The sequence below is a fragment of the Rutidosis leptorrhynchoides genome, unplaced genomic scaffold (genome assembly GCF_046630445.1).
Source record: "Rutidosis leptorrhynchoides isolate AG116_Rl617_1_P2 unplaced genomic scaffold, CSIRO_AGI_Rlap_v1 contig54, whole genome shotgun sequence".
NCBI lineage: Eukaryota > Viridiplantae > Streptophyta > Magnoliopsida > Asterales > Asteraceae > Rutidosis > Rutidosis leptorrhynchoides.
The window spans coordinates 73,647-93,296 of NW_027266765.1; the positions used below are offsets into that span (position 1 = coordinate 73,647).

A 19,650-nucleotide genomic window follows, 5' to 3' on the forward strand; every position below is an offset into this window, starting at 1 on the left:
TGCTATTATATCTATGAGCTCTTATCAATTCAGATTCTTTGTAAAAATAACAATAAAATGAAGCATTCTAGGCTACTACTATTAGCGGCATTATTAGTAATATCTTTGTTTTCCCAGTTGAGAGAAATTTCAAGTGAGGAAGAAGAAGAAGAAGAACCTCTCTTTCTCGATTACTATAAAGAGACCTGCCCATTAGCAGAAGAGATTGTGAGACGACAAGTCGAGATTGCTGTCGTCAAGGATCCTCGAATGGCTGCTTCTTTACTACGCTTACACTTCCATGATTGTTTTGTTATGGTTAGTAGTCTTATTAAGATATTGAATTTGGTTAGATTTAGCTTAGAACTTGTTTAAACATTAGTAATTTGGAATATTGATTCATTTTTGTGCTTTCTTAGGGATGTGATGGATCGATTCTGTTGGACAGTTATGAGGACATTGTTAGCGAAAAGCTGGCCGGACCGAATATTAACTCTGTTCGAGGATTTGAGGTGATCGACACAATTAAGTACTACCTTGAAGAAGCTTGTCCTTATACAGTCTCTTGCGCCGATATCCTGGCATTGGCCGCCCGAGATTCTGTCGTTCTGGTAAGGTGGCATGGGACCGTTTCGATCTTGAAACGAATTGACATGTCATGAGTCGGAATTGGTCTAGTTCCGGTTTATGCGTATCTGTTAAGTTCATGTATTCTTAATCAATCATTTCATACTCCCTCCCATTTTGAAATGTTTGTCCATCTTAACTTTCAAAATGGATGTATCTAGACATAAAAGTCAAATGGACAATCATTTTGGAATGACCGGATTTCGACCATCAAAATAACGGTGTTTGTTGTCGTGATTAGAGAGGTGGGCCGAATTGGGAGGTCTGGCTAGGAAGGAGAGACTCATTGGAAGCAAGCTTTAATGGCGCCAATCAATACATTCCTTCACCAAATTCTACACTTGAAGGCCTCATTGCCAATTTTCAACAACAAGGTCTTCACATTGGAGATTTAGTTGCTTTATCAGGTCAAACACAATAATAAAAATTCAACAAATTCAGTTTATATTCATAAAATCTCTATCTTTCATTAGGAATTTGACATATATAGTTCAAATATGTCTAATAGGTGGTCACACTATTGGAGTGGCTAGATGTGTGAGTTTCAAAGACAGAATCTACAAAAACGAAGAAGAGAAATACGATCGTTACAAAAGGTACGAAACGTTTCGTAGAATCCTAAAGTCGATATGTCCAGAATCCGGAAGAGATAACCAGATAGCGCCTTTGGATTTCCGAACACCAGCGAAATTCGACAATCTTTATTACATTAACGTTGTCGAAGGCAAAGGATTGTTGGGTTCTGATAATGTTTTGATAACACAAGATGAAGAAGGGGAAATTAGAGATCAAATGTGGGCTTATGCTAGAAGTCAAGAATTGTTCTTCAAGTCATTTGTAAAATCCATTGTCAGGATGGGGAACATACATGTTCTAACTGGTAATCAAGGAGAAATCAGGAGAAACTGTAGATTTGTCAATCCTTAGAATCATGTTTGATTTGATTTGATTTGATTTAAGCAATTTTTAGTACTGATTCGGTTCAATCAAAGTTTGATAATTAAGTCTATTTGAACAAAACTATGCCATATGGCCCATATCAGTAGAGTTTCATCGGGCAACTTAATTCCACTTCAAACTCGGTTCACTGCTAAAAAAATATGATCTTTAAGCCATTCAAACCACATCAAACCACTAAAGAACCGAAATTTCAGTACTTCTTAGCTTCGGATCGATTCGAATACAGTTTGATTCATGTTTGTTCGATTTGATTTAAGCAATTCTAGTAATAATTCGGTTCAATCAGACAAAATTTGATACAAAGTAAAATCAAACAATGTCATTAGTTTCACTTCAAATTCGGTTCCCTGCTATACATGTATGATCTTTAAGCCATTCAAGTCACATCAAACCGCTAGTGAACCGAAATTTGGTACTACTTCAATTTAAAGAATGATTCTTTAACATGATGTTATTCAAGATTCAATCAGAAGAATTCTTTGGGAAAACCTAATTTCATTTCAAGTTCGGTTCACCAAGATTAAATATTGATCTTTTAACCATTTTCAAGCAACATCAAACTGGTAATGAACCGAATCAATCCCAAATCAAAACTTATGTTGCAAATTTAACAAGCAATGAACAATTACATATGGACATCAGTTCTCCAAGGTTATAAGACATGAATACAACAATTGTTCAGACGCAAAATTACCCATTTTTGATTAATGGGATTCATCAATTGCCCAAAATTTAACGATTCAAATTTAAAATAAAAATAAAAACTTTAATCAAGGCATCAGTTCTCCAAGATGATTTTAGCATCAATGAAAATTCAGATGCAAATTACCCATTGTAGATTTTTCATCACTTGCCCTAATTTAATTCCAAAAAGAAAAATCATTTTTGTTTTTAGGGTTTAGAGGTGAAGCGATCAGAACCTGTCGGGATTCACGTTTAACATCAAATTAAATTCAGTGGATTGACAGACATGAATTAATCGTCACCTCGCTTCTTCTTCTTCAACCTCTTATGTCAAGAATTTAAAAACCCCCAATTCAAAATCATCAAATTTCAAAACTTTAACAGAAACCAATTTCGTAAATTGAATAAAATTTGAAGATTTGGAGCTCAGAACTTCTTAGAGGGTTGTGTTTGCCGTCACCAACGATCTCAAACGAGGCCGTTTCTGGTACACGAAAGAGTTTCCTCATAGCGAAAGACGAATTACAGAAGACAATTGAACGAAAAACTATCTAATTTGAGGACGAACGACAAATCACAGATACAGAGGAAGACGGAGATGTATGTTGTGGTGATGAGGATTAAGCATATTTATAGCTGTAACGAGGATGCAAAAACCCTAGTTTGCGAATAGAAGAAAGAAATTAGAAACCCAACGATATTGCCCATTTGGTGATCGATCTCTGGGAGATTTGTTACTTTAGTCCTTATATTTATATTTATAGCTAACTACATCCTTATATTTTGTTTAACTTTCCAGTTCGTCTGTTTGAGTTACTGGGCCCTTGACGGTAGTTGACCTGTAAATAATTCTCAATTTGGGGTCAACATTAAGAAGCCCAGTTCTTTTTTATTGGGCTGGACCTATAAATAAAGTTTCGTGGGTTACAAGGGTCTCACTTGGGTTACAAGGGTCATCGAGTTCTCGTATCCGTTTTTCGGAGGTCGACTCGTGTCTGAATTATTATGATTAGATGGTCTATTAACTGGTTTATGAAGGAAACAAAATAAAGTACTTAATTGTTAATTGTAGAAGCACGGATTCGGTTTAATTCTGATGGTTTATGTTGGTATCTTTGACTGGGTTTATTGTAGCAATTGAAGGAGATTCGGTTTGGTTTATTTGGCTATTATCTTATCCGAATCATGATTTAAATTAAGTATTATTTGATTTCATCATTATCTTTTAAGTGGTTGGAGAAGTTACTTGAAGAGAAAGAAATCAAGAGATCGAGTTCCACAACAACTCAACAACTCGATTCTTTCAGAACTCTAAGTGTGGCGTGCATATATTGTTGAAATTTGGGTCAGTAGAGGAGAAGATGGAGGAAAGAAAGAAGTTGGGCGTGAGGAGGAAGATGAGCATGTTTTGAATTTGGGAAAGTCATTCGACCGTTGGAGGAGAAACGACGCCGTTTTCTTGCATATGGCCGTTGGAAATCGAAACGGCACCAACACTTGCGTTTTGACAACAAACAACAGGTTTTCCCTCTGAAGTATGAAACGCTGCCGTTCCGTCTTAGTTGGGCCTCGCTCTCTCTTCGCTCCGGCCCATCTCCTCTTTACTTCACCAGCCCACTCCATTGACAAAATCTGTTGCTTCCAACACAAGTCAATATCTTCCATCACAATCTATCTCAACAACTCCATATCTATTCAAGGGACATTGTAACTGTTCTTGACATATGATAGAGTGTAGTTCTGACTATAAAAGCATGGGTGTAGATAAGACATTAGTCCTTAATTATTTTCTTTTACACAATAGGAAAGTAGTATATATGAAACAACTTTGTAATAGATTTTCTAATTCAAGTTAATGAAATTGTTCTTTCCTCTCAACAAGCCTCACCGTTTACATTCTTCAATATGGTATCTAGAGCCTATTGAGAGATCTCAATTTCAAAAATAACTTGAACTCACCAATCAATCTCACTTCCAAAACAAAACTTCACCTTCAAAACTGGAATCATGCCTGAAACAGCAACTTCAGCATTCACTGCTGCTAATCAGCATTCAAACCAGTCACCATCCTCTGATTTCTATCTCCATCCAAATGAAAATCCAACACAAGCCTTAGTTTCACCTCTACTAAACAACAACAACTATCATACTTGGTCAAGAGCCATGACAATGGCCCTTAGATCCAAGGTCAAATTCAATTTTGTCAATGGCAAAATCAAGAAACCTGAAGAAGAAGATGCCACTTACTCAGATTGGGACAGATGCAATATCACAGTTTCATGCTGGATTTTGAACTCTGTCCAACCGTCCATCCAACCTTCCATCTCAAGATTCAACACAGCTCTTGAAATGTGGAGAGACCTGCAGGCAAGATTCTCAAAAACTGATTTTTCCAGAATCTCAGACATACAAGAGGAGATATATTTACTAAAATAGGGAGACATGGATGTTTCAGACTACTACACAAAGCTAAGAAGCCTATGGGATGAATTTGATGACCTCAGGCCCATCCCTGAATGTCAATGTGCCATAAAATGTGAGTGTAAAGCTCTTAAAACAATAGCTGACTACTATGAAAATGACAAGATCATCAGATTCCTCAAAGGCTTAAACAGTGCATATGCTCAGATCAGATCAGCAATCATGATGCTAGATCCTATCCCATCTCTACAGAAGGTATACTCAACAATTTCACAATTTGAAAGGCAGAATCTCATATCTGCAGACAAGGAAGAATCAACTCTTGCAGCCTTCTCTTCAGCTAAACCACCTGTGCAACCTGCTGCACTTTACCTGTATAAGAAGACTGCAGATGGGAAACCAATCTGCTCTCATTGTGGCAAAGCTGGTCATATAGCAGCCAAATGCTACAGAATTGTTGGCTTTCCACCTAATTTTAAGTTCACAAAATCTCCAACTCATAAGACTGCCTCTGCAAATCTCACAGCTGCTGAACCTACAAGAAAACAGGCAGAATCAACCATTTCCATCACACAGGAAGAATATGAAGGCCTGAAAAGACAATCTCAGGCATATTCTGAATCTCAATTATCTGTAAGCAACATGGCCTCAACCTCACAAGCTTTCAATGGTAAGTTCTCATCAAAAACTCAAAATTCTGTTTCAAATCAATGGTTACTTGACACAGGTGCCACAGATCACATCTGTTGTTCAATGTCCTTTTTCAAAACTTTCAAGCCAATTTCAAGCCACAAAATACAACTTCCTAACAAACAACTCATAGCTGCAACACATGTAGGAATAGTGGAATTAACAGAAACAATTACACTACTGAATGTGTTGTACACTCCTGAGTTTGCTTTCAATCTTATTTCTGCAAATAAGTTGACAGCTGACTCTAACTGTGTCCTTATGATCTACCCTTCAAAGTGTCTTATGCAGGACTTGACATCAATGAGGATGATTGGATCAGCTAGACAGAGAATGGGACTGTATTTTGTGAATTTAGCAGAGAATTCTATGCTTCCTAGGAAACTATGTAATATAAACTTGTCTTCTGCTAATGTAATAGACATACCTAGGGAAGTTTTTGATCTATGGCATTTTAGACTTGATCATCCGTCTAGTGCCAGATTAAATGCTTTTAAGGCCATTAATGAAAGTATTTCATTCAATCAAAAACATGTTTGTGATATCTGTCACTTCTCTAAACAAAGGAAATTGTCTTTTTCACCTAGTGACTCTATTGCTAAAGAAACATTTGACTTAATTCATATGGATATCTGGGGTCCTGTTTTACCTTCAATGCATGGACATAGATTCTTTCTAACTATTGTTGATGATTGTTCTAGGCATACATGGATATATTTAATGAAACACAAATCTGAAACTAGACAATTAATTTCTCAATTCTGCAAAATGATTGAAACACAGTTTGACAAGAAAATCAAGGCTATTAGAAGTGATAATGGTGCTGAATTTATGGATTCACAGTTTTATGCATCTCATGGCATTCTACACCAAACATCCTGTGTTGAATGCCCTCAACAAAATGGGAGAGTAGAAAGAAAACATTTGCATATACTCAATGTTGGAAGAGCTCTACAATTTCAGAGCAAACTGCCTTTGAAATTTTGGAGCTATTCCATTTCACATGCTGTCCACTTAATCAATAGAACACCAACTCCTCTTCTAAACAACAAAAGCCCTTATGAACTGTTGTACAACAAAGTTCCTAATTTATCACATTTGAGAGTATTTGGTTCACTGTGTTTCATATCCACTCTAGACAGAAACAAAACTAAGTTCATGCCTAGATCATCTAAATGCATCATGATAGGTTATGAACATGGAACAAAGGGGTATAAGGTTCTGCATCTCAATAGTCACAGCATTCAGGTAGGGTATCATGTTGTTTTCTATGAAGATATTTTTCCCTACAATGGTCCTAGGACAGATCTAGATAGCCTATGCTTAATCCTGCCTAATGGAAGAAAATATGCACCTGATTCTGATGCATTGCCTAATGTCAGAACTGAGTCCCCTGAGAGAAATTGTGAAGGTATGGAGAATGATGTTGCTGTATTGTCTGATAATTCCTTGCACAATTTGAATGAATCTGTTGAGTCTTTAGAGCCTGAAATAAATGAACAACCCATGGTTAGGAGATCAACTAGACATAGGTTCACACCTAAACATCTAGAAGATTATCACTGCAATCTAGTCCTATCACTGTCACAGCAGGATCACATATCATCTCTCAGGAAGTCAAGCAGCATTCCAATTCCAGGTACACCTCACTCAGTCAAAAATCTTTTTGCCTTTCCTAATTCATCTGCAAATCACCTAGCTTTTTCTTTAAAGATATGCTGTCAAAAGGAACCAAATTCCTTTGAACAAGCCATTGAAAGTGAGAATTGGCAGAAAGCCATACAGAATGAATTGAAAGCTCTTTCAGAGAACAAAACCTGGGAAATCTCAGAATTGCCTAAAGGAAAGAAGGCAATAGGATGCAAATGGGTTTTCAAGCTCAAACATAATGCTGATGGGAGTATAGAAAGATATAAGGCAAGACTTGTGGCAAAGGGGTATACTCAAAAGGAAGGAATAGACTATTCTGAAACCTTCTCCCCAGTGGCTAAATTCACAACAATTAGAATCTTACTGTCAATCATAGCCACAAAGAAATGGCATGCCATTCAGTTGGACATTAATAATGCATTTCTGCATGGGGACCTAGATGAGGAGGTGTATATGAAACCGCCCCTGGTTCAGACACACCTCCCAACAAAGTTTGCAGACTGCTGAAATCCCTCTATGGATTAAAACAGGCTAGCAGACAGTGGAACTTCAAACTGACAGAGGCTTTGATGCAAACAGGATACTCACAATCACAATGTGATCATTCACTTTTCACCAAACATGAAAGGGAATCATTCACGGCTGTTCTGGTATATGTAGATGATCTAGTAATTACAGGAAATGATCTCACACAGATTGAGACAACAAAATTCTATCTAAATGATAAATTCAGCATCAAAGATTTGGGAAAGCTAAAATTCTTTCTTGGATTTGAAATTGCAAGATCACAGCATGGCATTCACATGTGTCAGAGGAAATATACCTTGGAACTTCTAGGTGATTCCGAATTCCTGGGATGCAGACCTGCGTCCACTCCCATGCTGCACTCTATGGAGTTCACTGATCAATCTCCCAAGTTGGTGAACTCTTCAGCATACAGAACCTTGATAGGGAAGCTACTGTATCTCACTCACACTCGTCCTGATATCGCACAAAGCACCCAACATCTGTCACAGTTCCTATGTGATCCTACAGAAGAACACTTGAAAGCTGCTAATAGAATTCTAAGATACCTGAAGTCATCACCAGGTCAAGGCCTATTCTTCCCTTCAGAAAACGCCTTGCAGCTTAGAGCTTACTCTGATAGTGACTGGGCAAGATGTCCGCTGACGAGAAAATCAATTACAGGATTCTGCATATTCCTAGGAGACGCTCTGATTTCCTGGAAATCCAAGAAACAGTCCACAGTCTCACGATCGTCTGCAGAAGCAGAGTACAGGGCATTAGCTATGGTGACCTGTGAGCTTCAATGGATACGCTATGTCCTTCGCGATCTACAAGTCAGTCACTCTCAAGCTGCTTACTTATACTGTGACAGTCAATCGGCCATTCATATAGCCCGCAATGCTGTTTTCCATGAGAGGACAAAACACATTGAAATTGACTGTCACATCATAAGGAACCAGCTGAAAGCAAAATTGATACATTTGGCACAAGTTCCATCTTCTCTGCAATTGGCTGACCTATTCACGAAAGCCCAAAGAGCACCCCAATTTCGTGTTTTTCTCTCCAAGCTAGGACTCATCGATGCTCGACAAGTCCCGCTTGTGGGGGGCTGTTGAAATTTGGGTCAGTAGAGGAGAAGATGGAGGAAAGAAAGAAGTTGGGCGTGAGGAGGAAGATGAGCATGTTTTGAATTTGGGAAAGTCATTCGACCGTTGGAGGAGAAACGACGCCGTTTTCTTGCATATGGCCGTTGGAAATCGAAACGGCACCAACACTTGCGTTTTGACAACAAACAACAGGTTTTCCCTCTGAAGTATGAAACGCTGCCGTTCCGTCTTAGTTGGGCCTCGCTCTCTCTTCGCTCCGGCCCATCTCCTCTTTACTTCACCAGCCCACTCCATTGACAAAATCTGTTGCTTCCAACACAAGTCAATATCTTCCATCACAATCTATCTCAACAACTCCATATCTATTCAAGGGACATTGTAACTGTTCTTGACATATGATAGAGTGTAGTTCTGACTATAAAAGCATGGGTGTAGATAAGACATTAGTCCTTAATTATTTTCTTTTACACAATAGGAAAGTAGTATATATGAAACAACTTTGTAATAGATTTTCTAATTCAAGTTAATGAAATTGTTCTTTCCTCTCAACAAGCCTCACCGTTTACATTCTTCAATATATATATTGAAGAAATCACAGATTCATTTCTTAACACTTTAACGTGTGAGTATAACAGAAGATTGGAAGTCGTTTTCATCGAAGAGCTTCATTGAGGTATCTTAAATCTTTCTATATAGAGTTCATTAGGGCTGTAACTACACTTATTTGTCACTCTAAAGGATACATATAAAAGTGTATTCATTTATAAGTTATTCTTCTTTAGAAAAAGAACATTCAGCCAGTGTGGCTAGAGTAGACTCTAGTTTAGCCTTGGACGGGCATAGGTGTAGTTAGTCGTAGGCTAGTTTGGGGAAATCCTATTGTTATCGGTTGCAGAGCTAGAGTTAGTTTCTCTCGGGGTTGGGAGAACAGTATAGGAGGTGTAGTGTAGTCGTGAACTGGCTTGGGGAAATTCCGATCTATACTTGTAACACTCGGAATTAGTGAAACAATTTCTGGACTAGGTCCCGTAGATGTAGGAGTCATTCTGATTCCGAACCACGTAAAAATATCGCGTGCACTCTTTCCTTTATCAGCCTTGCAGTTTATTATACGGATTGATATTTCTGCTTTATTGTTGTTAAAGTAGACTGTACTTTAATCAATTGTACTTAAGCATCAGGTTTAACTCACTTATTTTATATAATCAGGTTGGCCTAGGGTTTTCATTAATCATACAGATTCTCTCATCCCGGTCTGCTTTGCTGTAAAAGCCCATAACGGATAAGAATCGAACTTGTATCAATGAAGAACACAAAGCATCAAACGCTTTGGTTTTGATGCAAGCTTCAAGAACCGTAGTCCACGATGCTTCACCGGAAAACTCGCTACCGTCTGACGAGGAGAAAACAAAATAAATTACTTAGTTGTTAATTGATTAAGTTAGTTAAAAGTAGAGTCAAGCTATAGACCTAGTGAGCAACATTACATTACATATATATATATATATGTGACTAAGATCCATTTCACGCTGGAATTTTCTCTCTTCGATAGTTAACCAAACTTCACCAACTTTTACGATATCACTAGTCTTCAATCTGTGAATTATCAAAATAAACTAATCATGAAGTGGGTTGCTTTAAAGAGACTCGGTCCGGGTTGCTATGGAGCTGCTATGAACGTGTCGATCTTGTAGAAGACATGGAAGCAGGGGCATGCTCTCTTCTAAACTTCTTAAATCCCACATCGGACAGTTACTAATTATTCTTTATAAGGACTTAGGCATACTTCCTTTCTTGAACTAGTTTTGGATGATATCAGAGTCCATGTCCGTCCCCGATGTCTTATTGGATTACGGTACACGAATATGTAAAAAAAAAAAATTGTTCATAAACTTGTAAGGAAGGAACTTAACATTGAAAAAATCTCGCCAGGAACTACGTTGGTTTTTAGCTTGAAGGTGTCGTAGGCAGTTGAGAGTTGAAGGAATTAGGTTAAAGGTCGAAGGCAGTTGAGAGTTGAAGGAAGGCGAAAGCTCATAGTCCGACACCCACGACTGCGTTTTGATTCCTCTAATAAGGATACGTAGACAACTTTGTTCATATTCAATGCATCAGTCTTTAAATTTAGCCAAACAATCAAGTAGGTAAGAAGTGAAAAATAAGAGACTTTAATTTCTTTATTCAAATGCTAGTCTCTAAGAAATAACATATAAAATTTTGACATTAAAATTTTTAGAGCTCTCCAATTAAATGAAAAGTAGTGAGAAAATGAAAGAAAATGAGTGTTTTGTGTCAAATTTAGAGACCGTCTCTTATTTTAGAGACTCAAATGTACAATCAGCAAAATTGGAGACTAGACACATTTTACTCTAATATTAAATCAGTCTCTTATTTTTTACAACTAGATTTGGAGACTAGCATTGGAGATGATCAAGATCTTCATGAATGAAATAACAATTATTTTTAATTAAATATATTTTTTTATTATTCATGCATTAATGAAATAACATTTTTTTTCTTCATATAAATAACAATTATTTTGTCTAAATTAAACATATTTGTTTTATTATTCATGCATTAATGAAATAACAATTATTTTTTTCCAATTAAACATATATTTTTTTTATTATTCATGTGTTAAAAACAAATTTAAGTTTATTTTATTGGTTCAAAGTTGATCAAGTTTGTTAATTCAATTCAAGGACTATCAACTTTTCGACAATATGAAGTGTATTAAAATTTGAGCAACAACCTAGTACAAGATTTAAGGCGCATGTACGATTAGAAGACAAATTCTAAAGATATAAAATTTTTGCAGTCAGTAATAAAAAAATCTTACAACTCCTAATTTGGCACCACAGCCAAGCTCTCAATGGGTTACTTCTACTATTTGTTAAAGTCTAATGGAGCTTCTCTTGTTGGTTTCACTGGAAAATGCTACTAACGGAGCTATCATCATAAACTCGCCATATCGTCTCACCCAAAAGGTTTGCCACTGAAAGAACAGTCAGCTGAGGGAATGAGTTCTTCTCAGAAACTGGTATAGAGTTTGTAACAATCACCTCTTGAAATAGCCCACTTGACAATCTCTCAATCGCTGGAGGACTATATTAGTATATTATTTATCATGGAAAAACAAACAAAAGTATATTAGAAAAAAAGTAATCATAAATTAAACTCGAGTAGCTCACAGTATGTAGAAAAAAGTGAAAATGGAGTTACCTGAAAACAGCATGAGTACAACACGCATAAACTTCCCTGGCTCCTTCTTGATGCAAAAGTTCTGCTCCTTTGGCAATAGTTCCTATATCACTCAGAAGAAATCCACCCCTTCATATTATTTAATGTTCATACATACAAATTGTTTGAAAACACATTCATAAAGAAGACAGAAAATCCAGCATATCTCGCAAAAAGTTGAAAACAAGTTTTGAGTTGTGTGAAGGGAAGGGAAATTTGAACTTTGAAGCACTACAAAGCTCACCGTTATAATTTGAACGAATAATTTGTTATACGTACAATATTTTTAGAAATATAGATGTCCAACAATGGAAGAGCTACCATCAACTGAGAGCATTAAATAAAAGAAAAGGACTTAAATAAAAGAAAAGGACTTTCTGTATCTGATGTGAAACTCACCAGCAGTGTCGATCATATCATCCACCATAACTGCAACCTTTCCTTTTATATCACCGATCAAGTTCATAACCTGAAAAGACCATCAGAGAGCACAAATTGAAAGATTGAACGAAAACAGAGAAAGATTTTGACATATCTCCACATGAAAAAAACATAGAAATCATTTGCTTGTCACAGCGCACCTAGATGAAAAACTCATGAGCTATTTACTGATGGTTTATCCTACACTACCAACTGCCATAATCAAATTTTGGGAAAAAAATGTGAATATATGCATAACAGCGATCCAGATTGTAGAAAGTTCAGAAAACATGGTAAAGGTTTGATCTTGACAACACACGTAAAGGTACATACGTACAATAAGTAATGTTGATACACCAAACAACAATATAAAATTGAGAAAAAGATGGTCAAAGGAAATTTACCTCAGCCACATTGTGGGCTTGTCGCCTTTTATCCACTATGGCTAGAGGTGCATCGGATAGCTTTTTAGCAAAAGACCGTGCTCTTGCAACACCACCAACATCAGGTGACACCACAACCAAATCATCGGAACAGATTTTCTTGCTGGCCAAGTAATCGAGGATCACAGGCTAAAATACACTCGAGGCATCAGGCCTTTGAACCAGATCATAGTCTAGAATCAATTATTAGTGATTGCTACTTACATTACAGTATACATGGTCCACTGCAATATCAAAGTAGCCCATGGACTGTCCTGAATGAAGATCACAGGCAAGAACACGGTCAGCGCCGGCTTTCGTGATAATATTCGCCATAAGTTTGGCTGCAATCGATTCACGTCCCTGAGTCTGAAGAACAAAAACAAATGTAGATGACATTTTCATTACAATAACAACCAACAAGAAACGCAAAGGCTTAATCCCAAAAATCCTAACTTTAACTTTCAGAAAAACAACGTGTCAAACATTTGTATACAGTTACCTTTCTATCAGCTCTGGCATATCCAAAGTATGGAATGACTGCAGTAATATTCTTAGCGGACGCCCTCCGACAAGCATCGACCATTATCAATAGCTCCATGAGATTCTCATTCGCTGGAGGAGAAGTTGGCTGAACCAGAAATACATCACACCCTCTCACACTCTCCTCTAACTGAACGTATATTTCACCATCAGCAAACGTCTTCGTGTTGATCTTTCCTAGTTGAAGTCCCATGTACCAAGCAATTTCCTAGACATTAATAATAACCAAATGTCATCGAACGCCACATCCAAACAAATTCAACTTTACTATAGATAGATAAATACCTCTGCAAGAACAGGATTTGCTGAGCCAGAAAACAGTTTGAGCCTAGAAATGTCTCTTTTGACACTTTTCTCCATCCGAGCGGTTTGCAAGAATTTAGGCAGACTCATTTCATCAAGCACAGGAATTGATGGCTTCCCATTAACAGCTTTCAAACACTCATCATGCATATTATCACATTTCTACAAAATATCAAAACAAGTACATAATGATAGCATAAGCAAATTACAATGAAGGTGGGGTTCCTCTAAAATCAAATAGAATAGGAAAGAAAAGAAAAGACAGAGAAATGGGCTCAGAATGGTGTAATTAACAGCACAGGGATGGCGGCGGCGAGAATTTTTGAAGTAGGCTCGATCTTGGCGAGAAAACGGCGAGGAAGAAGACGAAAGGGATGAAGATTGAGAAGTTGCTGCAAACGAAGCCATTGGTGAATGAATTTGAAGCTTCAGTGCAAGCAAATGAGTCCTTCGCGTGCGGTGGTGCAAAAAGCTTGAAGACGGTGGTGGGGTTGTTGAAATTGTGTGTGTGATGATGATTAAAGAAGACGATGAACAGGGATTTCAATTCATAATTGGGAGTTACCGTTGGAAGCCAAACGACACCCAACGTTGCGTTTTGGCATCAACGCGCTCCAGCCAAACGACATCCAATGCTGCCGTTTTCTCTTCCGCTCTATACAATCAAAACGACGACTTTCAGCGTCGTTTTTTCTCTCGCGCATTGCAAATGGGCCGGAAGCAATCTCGGCCCAGGCGGGCGTCGTCTCTTCTGAAGCCCATCACTCCTTCTTCTTCCTTTCGGTTGCTTGGACAGCAAGCCTTGCTGCTTCTTCCCAAAGTCATCACTGTACAAGAATATTCATGACATCATTCACCAACTCTCAGCCACTCTACCAGTCTAAGTATGACTGAGACAAGATTTAGATTAGATTTGTCAAGTACCAATTGTATTTAATTAATCTCTTATCTTAGCTCTAGTTGTATAAATAGGTATATCAACCAAATTTGTAATCCATCACTAGAATTAGAATTAATAGAAAAACTGAGTTTACCTCAAAGCTTCCTCTCCGATTCATAACCTCAATATGGTATCTAAGAGCCAGTAAGGAAACTCAGTTTCAAGTTTAATTCTACTCAAAGTCATAAAAAAAAAACAACACTTACTCCTTTTCGCATTTTCTATCAGAGCATAACCTCTGAAAATGTCTTCAATTACAGCTGATTCAGCTCTTTCACCAACATCTGACTTTTACTTACACCCAAGTGAAAGTCCTACCCAAGTTCTTGTCTCTCCCCTGCTAAACAACAATAATTACCACTCATGGTCTAGATCAATGACTATGGCCTTGAGATCCAAGATAAAATACAATTTTGTTAATGGCAGGATTCAACAACCAAAAGAAGATGATGCTAACTTTCCTAATTGGGATAGATGCAACATTACAGTGTCTTGCTAGATCATGAACTCGGTCTCTGCCTCTATCCAGCCATCAATTTCCAGGTTTAAAACTGCTCATGCCATGTGGAAGGACCTACAAGGCAGATTTTCGAACACAGACTTCTCAAGAATTTCTGATGTACAGGAAGAAATATTCACCCTTAAACAAGGTGATCTCAACATTTCTGATTACTACACAAAAATGAGGATTCTGTGGGATGAATTTGATGATCTCAGACCAATTCCTGAATGTGAATGTGCAATTAAGTGTGAATGTAAAGCACTCAAAGTCATTGCTGATTATTATGAAAATGACAAGATAATCAGGTTTCTAAAGGGATTAAATGTTGTCTATGCACAAACCAGGTCAACAATTATGATGTTAGATCCAATTCCACCCTTGGAAAAGGTGTATGCAACAGTGACACAGTATGAAAGGCAAAATATATTACCTCCTGATACAGAAGAACCAACCTTGGCTGCCTTCTCCCTCGGCAAAAGGAACAAAACAGCATCAACAGAAGAAACTTAGCTTCAAAGAGAGACAAAACCTTGTTTGTACTCACTGCAAAAAGGTCGGCCATATTGCAAAGGATTGCTACAGAATTGTTGGTTTCCCTCCAAACTACTTCAACAAAACTGCTTCTGCCAATATGGCTGGTGATGCTGCAACTAATCCTGATACAACACAGAAGACAACAACAATGACAATTTCACAGGATGAATATGAAGCATTGAAAAGACAAGCTCAAGCAAATGCTCAAATCCAAGTCTCTACTAGAAACATGGTCAACACATCTCATACTTCCAATGGTAAGCTCTCTGATAAAACATCAAAACAACAAATCAGTTTTTGGTTACTGGACACAGGTGCCTCAGACCACATTTGTTGTTCAAAAAATCTTTTTAAACATTTAGAGCCAACTAGAAATCATCACATCCAATTGCCAAACAAACAATTCATTTCTGTGACACACATAGGGACAGTAGAGTTATCAAACACAATCACACTGTTAAATGTTTTATATACACCAGAGTTTGCTTTCAATCTTGTTTCTGCAAACAAGCTGACAGTAAACTCTAACTGTGTTCTAATGGTCTACTCTTCAAAGTGTTTAATGCAGGATTTGACCTCAATGAGGATGATTGGTACAGCTGATCAAAGAAATGGACTCTATTACATGAATCTGACAGATAATTTTCACCAACCTAGGAATTTTGGTGTTCAAAAACAATCTTCTGTCAATGTAATTCATGATAATGCTAAGGATAGTTTTGATGTTTGGCATTTTAGACTTGGTCATCCGTCTAGTGCTAAACTCAATTCTTTCAAAAACATTAATCAAAATATCAATTTCAGAAAAGACCATGTTTGTGATGTTTGTCATTTTGCCAAACAGAAAAGACTTACATTTCCAGTCAGTAATTCAATAGCTAGTGAGAGTTTTGAGTTAGTTCACATGGATATTTGGGGACCTGGTCCTCCAACTATGCAAGGCCATAGATTCTTTTTAGCTGTTGTTGATGATCATACTAGACACACTTGGATTTTTTTGATGAAACATAAATCAGAAACTAGAAGTCTAATTGAAAGTTTTCACAACATGGCAGAAACACAATTTGGCAAGAAAATTAAAACTGTAAGAAGTGATAATGGTCAAGAATTTAACTATGCTGCATTCTATGCTTCACATGGCATTTTACATCAAACCTCATGTGTTGAATGTCCTGAACAGAATGGCAGGATAGAGAGAAAACACCAGCACATTTTGAATATTGGGAGAGCCTTACTGTTTTAAAGTAAGCTCCCTTTAAAATTCTAGAGTTTTGCCCTCTGCCATGCCATTCACCTGATCAATAGGACACCAACTCCTATTCTGAATAATAAGACACCATATGAACTGCTGCATCATAAATTACCTGATCTTACACATCTTAAAGTTTTTGGTTCTTTATGTTTCATTTCTACACTAGATAGACATAAGACTAAATTTACATCTAGAGCATCCAAATGTGTCATGCTAGGACATCAACATGGTACTAAAGGCTACAAAGTGCTAGACCTAAAGAACCACAACATTCAAGTAGGTTTCCATGTTATTTTTCATGAACACATCTTTCCCTACAATGAACCTCAGATAGACCTAGATGATCTATGCAAATTATTTCCTGTTAAGAGAAAAGACTTACCTGAATTTGATGAAGAACCTGATGTTGTTGAAATACCACAGGAGAATGCTTTTGAACACCTAGAAACTGACCAACTTGCTGATGTTGAAACACAAGAAAGATTGCTTGAACATGAAAACAATGTTAGAACTAATATCAGAAAGTCTACTAGAATTAGATATACACCTAAGCATCTAGCAGATTTTCATTGCAATCTAGTCCAAGTGTTTTCTCAGCTGAACCATGATTCACTCCTCAAAGGGCCAAACAACATTCCAATCATTCAAATCCCAGGTAGTCCACACTCAATTCACAATCATTTTGCTTTTTCAAAAATGTCTAAAAACATCTTGCTTTCAGTTTAAACATTTGTTGTCAAAAGGAGCCAAACACATTTAAGCAAGCCATGGAAGATGAGAATTGGCAGACAGCTATAGAGATGGAATTGAAGGCTCTAACAGACAATCAAACATGGGAACTCTTTGAACTACCTCAGGGAAAGAAAGCAATTAGGTGTAAATGGGTTTTTAAACTCAAACACAATTCAGATGGTTCTGTAGACAGATACAAGACAAGGTTGGTTGCAAAAGGGTACACACAACAGGAAGGGATAGATTATTCTGAGACATTCTCTCCAGTAGTGAAATTCACTACCATCAGGGTTCTTCTATCTATTGCAGCATCTCAAAAATGGCATGTTGCACAGCTAGACATTAACAATGCCTTCTTACATGGTGATTTGGATGAGGAGGTTTATATGAAACCTCTTCCAGGCTCTAATATTCCACCCAACAAGGTTTGCCGATTGGTCAAATCACTCTATGGTTTGAAACAAGCAAGTAGACAATGGAATTTCAAACTAACTGAGGCTTTGATTGTGTTTGGATACTCACAAGCACAATCAGACCATTCACTATTCATCAAGCATGATGATAAGTCATTCACTGCAATTCTAGTCTATGTTGATGATTTACTCATTGCAGGTAATGACTGTGATCAAATACAAGCAACAAAACTCTTCCTACATGACAGATTCAGCATTAAAGACCTAGGACAGCTCAGATATTTCCTAGGCTTTGAAATTGCAAGATCAAAACAAGGCATACACATGTGCCAAAAGAAGTATACCTTGGAGATGCTCACTGACTATGGATTCCTTGGCTGCAAACCTGCCTCAACTCCAATGCTCTATTCTGTGGATTTTTCTGAGACTTCACCACTGCTACCGGATCCCTCCATTTATAGAACTCTCATTGGCAAATTGTTGTACCTAACTCATACCAGACCTGACATTTCACAGAGTACACATCATTTATCTCAATTTCTCTGTAATCCTACAGAAGACCATCTAAAGGCAGCACACAGAATTTTACGATACCTGAAATCCGCACCAGGTCAGGGTCTCCTCTTTTCTTCAAATAATTGTATGCAACTCAAAGCTTATTCTGATGCTGATTGGGCCAAGTGCTCCACTACACGGAAATCAGTAACCGGATTCTGTGTATTTCTTGGTGATGCCCTTATTTCCTGGAAATCGAAAAAGCAATCCACGGTTTCTCGCTCTTCTGCAGAAGCAGAATACAGAGCTCTCGCCATGGTCACCTGCGAGTTAATGTGGCTTGGATATCTTCTACATGATTTTTGAATGCCTCATTCTCAACCTGCAATCTTATACTGTGACAATCAATCCGCCATTCATATTGCTCACAACTCCGTCTTCCATGAACGGACTAAGCATATCGAGATTGATTGTCACGTTATAAGAAATCAGGTGAAAGCTGGCCAAATCCAACTGCTTCCGATTTCTTCTTCTCTGCAACTGGTGGACCTTTTCACTAAAGCTCAGAGATCACCCACATTTCAGGTATTTCTTTCCAAGCTTCGGCTTCTTGATTTTCGACAAGCCCAGCTTGCGGGGGGGTGTTGAAATTGTGTGTGTGATGATGATTAAAGAAGACGATGAACAGGGATTTCAATTCATAATTAGGAGTTACCGTTGGAAGCCAAACGACACCCAACGTTGCGTTTTGGCATCAACGCGCTCCAGCCAAACGACATCCAATGCTGCCGTTTTCTCTTCCGCTCTATACAATCAAAGCGACGACTTTCAGCGTTGTTTTTTCTCTCGCGCATTGCAAATGGGCCGGAAGCAATCTCGGCCCAGGCGGGCCTCGTCTCTTCTGAAGCCCATCACTCCTTCTTCTTCCTTTCGGTTGCTTGGACAGCAAGCCTTACTGCTTCTTCTTAAAGTCATCACTGTACAAGAATATTCATGACATCATTCACCAACTCTCAACCACTCTACCAGTCTAAGTATGGCTGAGACAAGATTTAGATTAGATTTGTCAAGTACCAATTGTATTTAATTAATCTCTTATCTTAGCTCTAGTTGTATAAATAGGTATATCAACCAAATTTGTAATCCATCACTAGAATTAAAATTAATAGAAAAACTGAGTTTACCTCAAAGCTTCCTCTCCGATTCATAACCTCAATAGGGGTGGTGGCT

General features: G+C 37.6%; 3 protein-coding genes and 4 non-coding genes across 7 annotated transcripts; 2 read left to right on the plus strand and 5 right to left on the minus strand.

Moving 5' to 3' along the window:
• The first annotated feature begins 57 nt into the window (after positions 1 to 57).
• Positions 58 to 1,533, plus strand: LOC139884349 (peroxidase 20). The gene is made up of 4 exons (XM_071868391.1): positions 58 to 297; positions 399 to 590; positions 848 to 1,013; positions 1,115 to 1,533. Exons 1-4 carry the CDS (start codon positions 58 to 60, stop codon positions 1,531 to 1,533), a joined length of 1,017 nt encoding a protein of 338 aa, XP_071724492.1.
• A 663-nt stretch (positions 1,534 to 2,196) lies between these two features.
• LOC139884361 (small nucleolar RNA Z101) lies at positions 2,197 to 2,296 on the minus strand. Its single transcript, XR_011771891.1, has one exon. It is a non-coding gene; the product is annotated as a small nucleolar RNA Z101 (small nucleolar RNA).
• A 40-nt stretch (positions 2,297 to 2,336) lies between these two features.
• LOC139884360 (small nucleolar RNA Z101) lies at positions 2,337 to 2,425 on the minus strand. The gene has a single exon (XR_011771890.1). It is a non-coding gene; the product is annotated as a small nucleolar RNA Z101 (small nucleolar RNA).
• A 50-nt stretch (positions 2,426 to 2,475) lies between these two features.
• Positions 2,476 to 2,557, minus strand: LOC139884363 (small nucleolar RNA snoR14). Its single transcript, XR_011771893.1, has one exon. It is a non-coding gene; the product is annotated as a small nucleolar RNA snoR14 (small nucleolar RNA).
• Positions 2,558 to 2,672: 115 nt separating this feature from the next.
• LOC139884362 (small nucleolar RNA U61) lies at positions 2,673 to 2,764 on the minus strand. The gene has a single exon (XR_011771892.1). It is a non-coding gene; the product is annotated as a small nucleolar RNA U61 (small nucleolar RNA).
• Positions 2,765 to 4,257: 1,493 nt separating this feature from the next.
• LOC139884350 (uncharacterized) lies at positions 4,258 to 4,686 on the plus strand. Its single transcript, XM_071868392.1, has one exon. The coding sequence runs from the start codon at positions 4,258 to 4,260 to the stop codon at positions 4,684 to 4,686; it is 429 nt and encodes a 142-aa protein (XP_071724493.1).
• Positions 4,687 to 11,548: 6,862 nt separating this feature from the next.
• On the minus strand, positions 11,549 to 13,681 carry LOC139884354 (ribose-phosphate pyrophosphokinase 2, chloroplastic). The gene is made up of 7 exons (XM_071868396.1): positions 13,535 to 13,681; positions 13,209 to 13,457; positions 12,932 to 13,075; positions 12,689 to 12,856; positions 12,264 to 12,333; positions 11,847 to 11,928; positions 11,549 to 11,729 (listed from the first exon to the last, which is right to left on the minus strand). The coding sequence occupies exons 1-7, from the start codon at positions 13,640 to 13,642 to the stop codon at positions 11,549 to 11,551; spliced, it is 1,002 nt and encodes a 333-aa protein (XP_071724497.1). The 5' UTR covers positions 13,643 to 13,681.
• Positions 13,682 to 19,650: the final 5,969 nt, after the last annotated feature.

Coding starts and splice junctions, on each gene's coding strand:
- LOC139884350 (XM_071868392.1), top strand. CDS start 4,258: ATGCCTGAAACAGCAACTTCAGCATTCACTGCTGCTAATCAGCATTCA.
- LOC139884354 (XM_071868396.1), bottom strand. CDS start 13,642: ATGAGTCTGCCTAAATTCTTGCAAACCGCTCGGATGGAGAAAAGTGTC. Junction 13,076..13,208: donor ATGCCAGAGCTGATAGAAAG/GTAACTGTATAC, acceptor TTTGTTCTTCAG/ACTCAGGGACGTGAATCGAT. Junction 12,334..12,688: donor AAGCCCACAATGTGGCTGAG/GTAAATTTCCTT, acceptor TGGTCTTTTCAG/GTTATGAACTTGATCGGTGA.
- LOC139884349 (XM_071868391.1), top strand. CDS start 58: ATGAAGCATTCTAGGCTACTACTATTAGCGGCATTATTAGTAATATCT. Junction 591..847: donor CCCGAGATTCTGTCGTTCTG/GTAAGGTGGCAT, acceptor TGTCGTGATTAG/AGAGGTGGGCCGAATTGGGA. Junction 1,014..1,114: donor AGATTTAGTTGCTTTATCAG/GTCAAACACAAT, acceptor TATGTCTAATAG/GTGGTCACACTATTGGAGTG.